A 10,274-nucleotide genomic window follows, 5' to 3' on the forward strand; every position below is an offset into this window, starting at 1 on the left:
ACCCCTCCAGTATTTTTTGTTTGACATGGGAGTTCTGTGTGGAGGTCTCAGTGGTCTATGGAAGCCAGCCCTGAATCGGTCAAAGGTACTGCAAATCCCATCATCTGTTTTCCATACTCCCCCAAATATATTTTTTTTCTGATTAATCGTGATTCTTTAATTATGTTGAATTTGTAGCATTGAAAACACATCCTTCATATCAGGTATTTACATTACGATTTGTAACAGTAGCAAAATTACACTTATAAAGTAGCAACGAAAATAACTTCATGGTTGGGGGTCATCACAACATGAGGAACCATATTTAGGGGTCCCGGTGTTAGAAAAGTTGAGAACCACTAACCTAAAGCTTCAGAGAGCTTCTGTTCAACCATCTCAAAGCTCCCTGCTTTAGCGGTAATGGCACGATCATCAGCATACATGAAACTCTCTGTCCCTTCTGGCAATGGCTGGTCATTTGTGCGAATGTTAAACATTAATGAAGCAAGCACTCTTTTCAAAAGGCAAAGAAAAGCTAGCAATTTCCTATATCAGTGTCCGTAGAGCTACAGATATCTTTAGGTGTAAATAATAATAATAATAGTAATAATAATAATAATAATAATAATGCTTCATTTATACCCCGCCTCCATCTCCCCAAGGGGACTCGGAGTGGCTTACATGAGGCCATGCCCATCAGTATAGTAAACACAATATAACATAAAGCATAACAAAACCAGAAAATAAAATACATTAAAAATTATTTATTTATTTTATTTATCGTGTCATCAGCAACCATACCATTGTATTAGAATTCTAACAGAGCAAAACAAACACACAGATTAAAAAGAAAAAGAAAAAAAACCCACAGATTTTGCAAACTTGGTAGTTGGTTAAATGTCCTTTGACCAGTATCTGGCCACTTGGAGTGCCTCTGGGGTTGCATGTGCATGTGGCAGGGCTCAGGGCGCATTGCAGCAGGTGGTCAGTGGTTTGCTCTTCTCCACACTCGCATGCCGAGGATTCCACCCTGTAGCCCCATTTCTTAAGATTGGCTCTGCATCTCATGGTGCCAGAGCAACTCCGACATTGCGTTAATATATGGAGGCAATGAGTTCCACAGAATTGGAGAATAGATCGAAAAAGCTCTACACCTTACGTATCTCCTTCCAACAATAATAGAGAAAAATAATAAATGTAATAATAATAATAATAATAATAATAGAGTAAAATAATAAATGCAATAACAATAACAATAATAAATAGAGTATTAAATGTAATAATAATAATTGGGCAAAATACTGTAAATGTAATAATAATAGAGTAGAATAATACATGAAATAAAAATAATACTAATAACAGAGTAAAATAATAAATAACCTTATAATAATAATAATAATAATAATAAATGTAAAATTTATTATAATAAATGTAATATATGTAATAATAAATGTACCGGGCTCAATTCAAGGTGCTGGCGTTGGCCTATAAAGCCTTAAACGGTTCCGGCCCAAGATACCTATCCGACCGCATCTCGACCTACGAGCCCACCAGGACTTTGAGATCTTCCGGGGAGGCCCTGCTCTCGATCCCGCCTGCTTCACAAGCACAGCTGGCGGGTACGAGAGATAGGGCCTTCTTGGTGGTGGCTCCTCAGCTGTGGAACACCCTTCCCGTGGACATTAGTCTGGCTCCTACCCTGATGATATTCCGGAGGAAATTAAAGACTTGGTTGTTTGAGGTGTTCGAACAAGAAGTGCAATGATTGGTAATGAGTATAGGAATGGAACAACAGAAAATGATACTGGATTGTGGTTTGGACGATGAGATGACGCTGAATGGTTTTCGTAGTAATGACGATGTTTTTGTGTAATGTTGGATTGTGAATTGTTTTATACTGTGTCTTGAATCTTGTTCTTCCTATGTTGTACACCACTGTGAGTCGCCCCTGGGCTGAGAACAGCGGTAAATAAGCAAAGTAAATATTAAATAAATAAATAAATAAATAATAGAGTAAAATAATGGAAATGCAATTATAACAGTAATAATAGAGTAAAATAATAAATGCAATAACAATAACAATAATAAATAGAGCATTAAATGTAATAATAATAATAGGGCAAAATACGGTAAATTTAATAATAATAGAGTATTAAAATAAAATAATACTAACAACAGAGTAAAATAATAACCTTGACTTGAGTATAAGCCGAGGGGAGCTTTTTCAGCCTAAAAAAGGAGGCTGAAAAACTAGGTACTCAAGTATATACAGTAAGTACCTTGTGTTGACTTCTCTTTTAACAGATATTGGTTTCCAGTTAGTAATTAGAGGTAAATAGAAGTAAACACTTGTCACTGTCACAGTTCTTATCACAGTTTACGGGGTTTGGAACTTGCTTTATACATACAAATGTTGATGCCTCTTCCAACACTTTTATGTTGAATGGGTTTTGAAACTTGCTTTATACATACAAGCATTGACGCCTCTTCCTTTCCAACAGTTTTATGTTGTATGGGCTTTGGAGCTTGCTTTATACCAGTGGTTCTCAACCTTCCTAATGCCGTGACCCCTGAATACAGTCCCTCATGTTGTGGTGACCCCCAACCATAATATTGTTTTCATTGCTACTTCATAACAATCATTTTACTACTGTTAGGAATCATAATGTAAATATCTGATCTGCAGGATGCATTTTCATTCACTGGACCAAACTGGGCACAAATACCCAATACACCCAAATGTGAATGCTAGTGGGGTTGGGCGAGGATTGATTTTGTAATTTGGGAGTTGTAGTTGCTGGGATTTATAGTACACCTATAATCAAAGAGTTTTCTGAACTCCACCAGCAATGGATTTGAACCAAACTTGGCTCCCAGTGCAAAAAAAAAAACATTTGATGGGCATTGACCTTGAGTTTGAGAGTTGTAGTTCACCTATATCCAGAGAGCACTGTGGACTCATGCAATGGTGTATCTGGACCAAACTTGGCACGAATAAGCCGTATGCCCAAATGTGAACAATGGTGGAGCCTGGGGAAAATAGGCCTTGACATTTGGGAGTTGTAGTTGCTGGGATTTATAGTTCATTACAATCAAAGAACATTCTGAACTCCACCAACGATAGAATTGGCTCAAACTTCCCACATGGAATCCCCATGACCATCGGAAAATACTGCGTTTTCTTATGGCCTTTGGCGACCCCTCTGACACCCCCTCGTGACCCCCTCAGGGGTCCCGACCCCCAGGTTGAGAAACACTGCTTTATACATACAAGCATTGATGCCTCTTCCCTTCCAACAGTCTGACATTGTGTGTTTTTTGTGGGCCTTGCAGCTTTCCAACACTGCCCAGTTCATGATGAAAGTCACCCTCAAGAAACACATCATGAGCCTGCTGGATATCACCAAGATCTTCTCGATGTTCCAGCCCAGAGAAGATGAGGAAGGGGAAGAAGAAAGGCAGGAGCTGAACCTTGCTGTCTCCCAAGACAACGACCGCCATCTGGACGACCTGCTTCGCCAAGAGCGCTTCCGTCGGTTCATCAACAGCCGGAGTGGGTGGGGGGTCCCCGGGACGCCACTGCGCCTGGCTGCCGCCAAGGGCCACACCAGGTGCGTAGAGGTGCTCCTGGCCCATGGAGCTGAGGTGGACAGCTTGGACGTCAAGGCCCAAACCCCGCTCTTCGTGGCTGTCAACAATGGTCACCTGGATTGCGTCAGGGCCCTCTTGGCAGCTGGAGCGAACCCGTTGGGGAGCGTCCACAACAACTGCACGCCAGTCCTCACCGCAGCCAGGGACGGTGACGTGGACATCCTCCGGGAGCTTTTGACCCACGGGGCAGACGCCAACGTCAAGGCCAGGGTCCCCGAGTGGGCTGCCAACTCCGTGGCTTGCTCTGGCCCCTTGTACCTCTCAGCCATCTACGGGCACCTGGAGTGCTTCAAAATGCTGCTGCTGTACGGAGCCGACCCGAACTACAACTGCAACGACGAGAAAATGATCAGCCGCATCAAAAACCCAAAGACGCTTCTGGAAATCTGCCTGAGGCACGGCTGCGGAGTTGAGTTTGTCCAGCTCCTCATAGATTTTGGAGCCAATGTGTATTTGCTGGGAGTCGCACTGGATAAGATCTCAGCTAACTCTGAGGTGCTGGATTTGTTAGTCCGGGAAAGAGGTAGCACACTGACTTCTAACTTCTTAAAATGTATGCTTATTGTTATTAACAAAAGACCCCCCCCCCCCCCCATAAATGCACAGCAGAGTAACTCATCAGCTCAGTGTGACCCAGCACCAGTAGCCCAAAGTGATAAAAATTTAACAAAAAGATACAGGCCAACATTATTTCTTCCATAGGAGGCTTTTCTTTATAGCAAAATAATATGGTTGCACTATTTACAAGAACAAGGTTTCCATAATACAAACAAAGTTCTTTATACTTCCTTCTTTGCTTCATACTAGGCTTCTTTCTCATGCAGATGAACAGTTTCACTCTCACAGAGCCTCTTCTCACACCAAAGTTACACAGTAGCTTTTCACACAGCTTTACATGCGAAGCCTTCAACCTAGGGCTTCTCTCACTGAAGCTTCTCACAGACTAAGGCCTACCTCACACTGTGAGGACTTCTCTACAGGTTAAGGCCTGTCTCACACTTACTCGCAGCAGCATGACCCAGCACTAGTAGCCAAAAAAGTAGTAAAAAGCTACTGTGTGAAGCTCGGTGGTAAGTTCGGTGTGAGAGGAAGCTCATTGAGAGCAAAGCTGTTTATCTGCATGAGAAAGAAGCCTAGCGTGGAAGCAAAGAAGGAAGTCTAAAGAACTTTGTTTTATGGAAGCCTTGTTCTTGTAAATACTGCAACCATATTATTTTGTGTCAAAGAAAAACCTTCTAAGGAAGAGATAACATTGGTCTGTGTGTTTTCGTTCTTTTTATCATTTTGGCTACTAGTGCTGGGTCATGCTGCTGCGAGTAAGTGTGAGACAGGCCTTAACCTGTAGAGAAGGCCTCACAGTGTGAAGTAGGCCTTAGTCTGTGAGAAGCTTCAGTGAGAGAAGCCCTAGGTTGAAGGCTTCGCATGTAAAGCTGTGTGAAAAGCTACTGTGTAACTTTGGTGTGAGAAGAGGCTCTGTGAGAGTGAAACTGTTCATCTGCATGAGAAAGAAGCCTAGTATGAAGCAAAGAAGGAAGTATAAAGGACTTTGTTTGTATTATGGAAACCTTGTTCTTGTAAATAGTGCAACCATATTATTTTGCTATAAAGAAAAGCCTCCTATGGAAGAAATAATGTTGGCCTGTATCTTTTTGTTAAATTTTTATCACTTTGAGCAGCCTTCCCACTGGAGCTTCACACACGAGGTCTTCAACATGGGGCTTTGCTCACCGAAACCTTCTCACACTGAGGCCTACCTCGCACTGGAGCCTTCTCAGACTGAGGCCTCTCTCAGACTGAGGCAAACTAACACAGAAGCCTACTAACCTACAGGCATACCTGCTTATATTGAACTGCAGCTTTTGCTGATTCATTGCATCCATTTAACCCTTTCAGTGCTGGACTCACATTTTTGTAATTAAAAATACCTAGTTGATTTTTAATATTTCGGACACTTATGTAGCATGCTTATGTTCCAGAAGAACTTAGAGCCCTTACAGACAGGCCCTATATCCCAATATCGGATCCCAGGTTTTCTGTTTACCCCAAATTATCTGGCAATGCAGACTCATGTAATCCAGTTTAAAGCAGAAAACCTGAGATCAGATCCTGGGATATAGGTCCTGTCTGGAAGTGCCTATAGAGTGTATCTACACCAGTGGTTCTCAACCTGTGGGTCCCCAGATGTTTGGGCCTTCAACTCCCAGAAATCCTAACAACTGGTAAACTGGCTGAGATTTCTGGGAGTTGTAGGCCAAAACACCTGGGGACCCACAGGTTGAGAGCCACTGATCTACACTGTAGAATGAATGCAGTCTGAGGCCCCTTCCATACAGCTCTATAAAATCCACATTGAACTGGATTATATGGCAATGTGGACTTAGATAACCCAGTTCTGCCTTGATATTCTGAGTTATATGGCTGTGTAAAAGGGCCCTGAGACCTCTTTAACCACCATGGTTTAATGTTATGGAATCTAGGGAGGCCCTTTCTACACTGCTATATAATCCAGATTATCAAATCAGATAATCCACATGATCTGCTTTGAAATGGATTATATGATGCCTCTTCTACACTGCGATATAAAATCCAAATTATCTGCTTTGAACTGGATTATATGACACCTCTTCTACAGTGCGACATAAAATCCAAATTATTTGCTTTGAACTGGATTATATGGCAGTGTAGAAGGGGACTGAGTCTACACTGCCATATTGTCCAGTTCAAAGCAGATAATCTGGATTGTATATGGCAGTGTAGATGATTTGTGGATTTGGTTAAAAGGTCCTTTGGAGATCCTAGAAAAAATTCTCTTGGAATTTCTAGACCCTTCAATGTGTTTCTATAGTTAACTTCTGACAGGTTCTCTACTGGAGAATGCGGACATTCCTAGAGAGGTATTTTTGCAGGTAAAGAAGAACAGCACTTTTAAAAGTCACTTTCGTGGGGGTCCTTTGCCCCTAACCATAGAAAATGTGATGGGTGGACTACACAATGAGGTAAATAAGCTGAAATCAGGAATAGGAGTGATGTGACATCCCAGATGTTGCTGGATTCCCATGATTCCTCATTGTCTGTTTATGGTGATGTCTCAAGCTTTAGAGCAGCAGCTCTCAACTGGGGAGGTCGCAACCTCCAGGGGGGTTGTTTGGCCATTTTGGAGGGGTTGCAAGGCCACCACCTTCGTCTCCTAAGAATGGCTGCCTCCATTGCCTGGCTCTTGCCGTGGAGTCGCGAGCCAGGCGAGGAAGGCTCTGCAATAATAATAATAATAATAATAATAATAATAATACTTTATTTGTACCCCGCTTCCATCTCCCCAAGGGATTCGGTGCGGCTTACATGAGGCCGAGCCCACAACATAACAATAAAAACAATAGCAACAGTAATACAAACATTCCGAATAGATTACTGCAACACGCTCTACGTGGGGTTGCCTTTGAAGACTGTTCGGAAACTTCAATTAGTCCAACGGGTGGTGGCTAGATTACTCACCGGAGCATCATACAGGGAGCACACCACCCCCCTGTTATGTCAGCTCCACTGGCTGCCGATCCAGTTCCGAGCACAATTCAAAGTGCTGGTTTTGACCTACAAAACCCTTTACGGCTCTGGCCCAGTGTACCTGTCCAAACGTATCTTCTTCTACGCCCCACCTCGGAGTTTATGATCTTCCGGGGAGGCCCTGCTATCGGCTCCACCTTTATCACAAGTGAGACTGGTGGAGACAAGAGACAGGGCCTTCTCGGTGGTGGCCCCTCGCCTGTGGAATGCGCTCCCCGGGGAAATTAGGTCATCAACATCCCTCCTCTCCTTCAGGAGGAATTTAAAAACCTGGATTTGGGACCAGGCCTGTGGGTATTTATTTATTTATTTGCTTTATTTCTATACCGCATATTTCAGCCCAGACAGGGTAAGCTGGCAGATGGACAAAAGACAATGACGACCAGAGTAGGAAAGGACAATGACAATGCTGGATCGATTATGGATTTATAAATCGATGAACATTGACCACAAAATGATTTTATTGCTGTTATTGTATTGATTTGATTGTTTTAACTAGTAATAACTGTTGATGTTAAATTGTAAATTGTATATTGTATTTTGTGAATTGTTGGGCATCGAATTGTGCCTTTTGAAAGCCGCCCTGAGTCCCCCCTCGGGGGTTGAGAAGGGCGGGGTAGAAGCACTCCAAATAAAATAAAAAAAATAAAAATAAATAAATAAATAAAACTCATAAACAAAATAGCAATAAACATTAACAATAACACAACGGCGTTTAAAAAACCTATGGCAGGGCCAAATGTACTAATTAAAAATTTAAAAAATAATGCTGGGCGTGACCAGGTGACATATAAACAGGATAGAAATTTTGGAGAAGGATAGAGAGTGCAGACAATCCTAGATAAAGTGCGTTTAGGGACATATTGCTGGGAGTTTCCTTATTCTGGGAAGGCACACTGGAACAACCACGTTTTCAGGCTCCTCCTAAAGACTGCCAGCGTTGTCTTGGCCTTTTGCAAAGCCTCCCTCACCTGGCTCGTACCGCTCGCTGCTGGCGGGGTTGCGAGCCAGGCGAAAGAGGCTCCGCTCAAAACTTGGCTTTGAGGCTTTGAGCAAAGCCTCCCTCGCCTGCCTCGCGCACTCACTGGCCAGCAAAGTACTGCAAATCCCATCATCTGTTTTCCATACTCCCCCAAACATCTATTTTTTTCTGATTATCATGATGCTTTAATTATGCTGAATTTGTAACAATGAAAACACACCCTGCATATCAGATATTTACATTATGATTCGTAACATTAGCAAAATTACAGTTCTAAAAGAGCAACGAAAATAATTTTATGGTTGGGGGTCACCACAAACTGAGGAACCATATTTAGGGGTCATGGTGTTAGAAAGGTTGAGAACCACTGCTTTAGAGGTTCTGTTGAAACCTGAAAACTTTGCAAGGTGCTTAGGATTCACCACTTCTTTTTCTTCCCGCTCCCTTCCCTTCCTCGCTAGCTGTCCCCAAATCCTTGATGTCTCAATGCAGACTCGCCATCAGGAAGTTCCTCAAACCACCGAACCAACCCAATGCTGCGGATCAACTGGAAATCCCGTCTCCGTTGCTCAGCTACCTCAAACACCAGTTGTAATGGAAGACCCAAGTTGGAACTGCTCAGGGGTGATCAAGGACTGTAAGGAAGGAAGAAAAGAGAAAATCAGAACCACTAAGAATTGGGAAACGAGTGCTGTAGTCTCCTTGTTTAGGTTGTGTGTTGTGAGTTCCTTGGCCTTTTAGGGTCTCGTCGAGTCTAGAGACATGCCATGTGGCACACCATGATTTCACGTTGGTCCCTGAGAGGTCGGCCCCATCTCTGCTTCTGTGAGGTCATCTACCTTTGCTTTTGTGGGGTTCTCCACCAACAATACCATCTCTCCTTCTGAGAAATCATCTGCCTATCAAAACCTTTGCTCCTTGGATGTCATCCACATTTATGTATTTATTTACTGTATTTATTTTCCACCCTTCTCACCCCGACGGGGACTCAGAGTAGATCATAGAACACATATATGGCAAACATTCAATGAAGTTATACACTGACAAGAAGACAACTGGACATACGAGACAGAGGTATATATGGGCTTTCCCATCTTCGGCATCTTGGAGGCTGTGCTCGGTTCCAGCCACAGGAGGGTGCTGTCAGGGAAGGGATAGGTCAATGACATCATAAAAGTAGAGGTGGGATAGGCTGATGACCTCACAGAGCCGAGATGGGATTGATGGAAGACTTCTCAGAAGCCAAGGTAGGATAAATGGATACTCCGTTGAAGTAGGTCGGGATTGGTGGAAGACCTCTAAACCAAAGTAGAATTATTATTATTATTATTATTATTATTATTATTCCTCTTTATCACTCTTAAAAAAGAGACCTTAAGTAGATAGAGGACCTCATAAGAAGCAGGAGTGGGATTGGTGGAGGACCTCTCCAAAACCAAGGTAGAATTATTATTATTATTATTATTATTATTATTATTATTATTCCTCTTTATTTCTCTTAAGAAGAGATCCACAGTGGATAGAGGACCTCCTAGAAGCAGGAGTGGAATTGGTGGAGAACCTCTCCAAGACCAAAGTAGAATAATAATAATAATAGTAATTATTATTATTATTTGAAACACAACAAGATTAGTACACAGCAAACAAGATCACTCTGTTGGCTGTTGTATTGGATCACACATCAGACACTTTCCAAGTATCTAGGACTGTGTGATGTATCAGCAAATAATGTGTGCAGATCCCAGTAAGGTGGCCTTCTGCAGCTGGCAGATGGTCATCTTGTCAGCGCCGATTGTGTTTAAGTGCAGGCCAAGGTTTTTAGGCACTGCACCCAGTGTGCCGATCACCACTGGGACCACCTTGACTGGTTTGTGGCAGAGTCTTTGCAGTTCGATTTTTAAATTCTCGTATCGCATCAGCTTTTCCAGTTGTTTCTCTTCAATCCTGCTGTCGCCTGGGATTGCAACATTGACAATCCATACTTGGTTTCTTAACACCATTGTGAGGTCAGGAGTATTGTGCTCCAAAATTCTGTCTGTCTGAATTCGAAAGTCCCAGAGGAGTTTGACTTGCTCATTTTCTGTAAGCTTTTCTGGCTTGT

The 10,274-nt window shown here is 42.5% G+C and overlaps 1 protein-coding gene across 1 annotated transcript in view; it reads left to right on the plus strand.

Moving 5' to 3' along the window:
• Positions 1-8,858, plus strand: part of LOC132763085 (myotubularin-related protein 8-like) — a 76,840-nt gene extending 67,982 nt beyond the window's left edge. Inside the window, exons 2-3 of the mRNA XM_060756457.2 lie at positions 3,313-4,153; positions 8,635-8,858. Coding sequence (XP_060612440.2) covers positions 3,334-4,153; positions 8,635-8,768 — 954 coding nt within the window. The 5' untranslated portion in view covers positions 3,313-3,333 and the 3' untranslated portion in view covers positions 8,769-8,858. The remainder of the gene's footprint in view (positions 1-3,312; positions 4,154-8,634) is intronic.
• The last annotated feature ends 1,416 nt before the right edge of the window (positions 8,859-10,274 follow it).

Source organism: Anolis sagrei, chromosome 10, assembly GCF_037176765.1.
Source record: "Anolis sagrei isolate rAnoSag1 chromosome 10, rAnoSag1.mat, whole genome shotgun sequence".
NCBI classification, from domain to species: Eukaryota; Metazoa; Chordata; class Lepidosauria; order Squamata; family Dactyloidae; genus Anolis; species Anolis sagrei.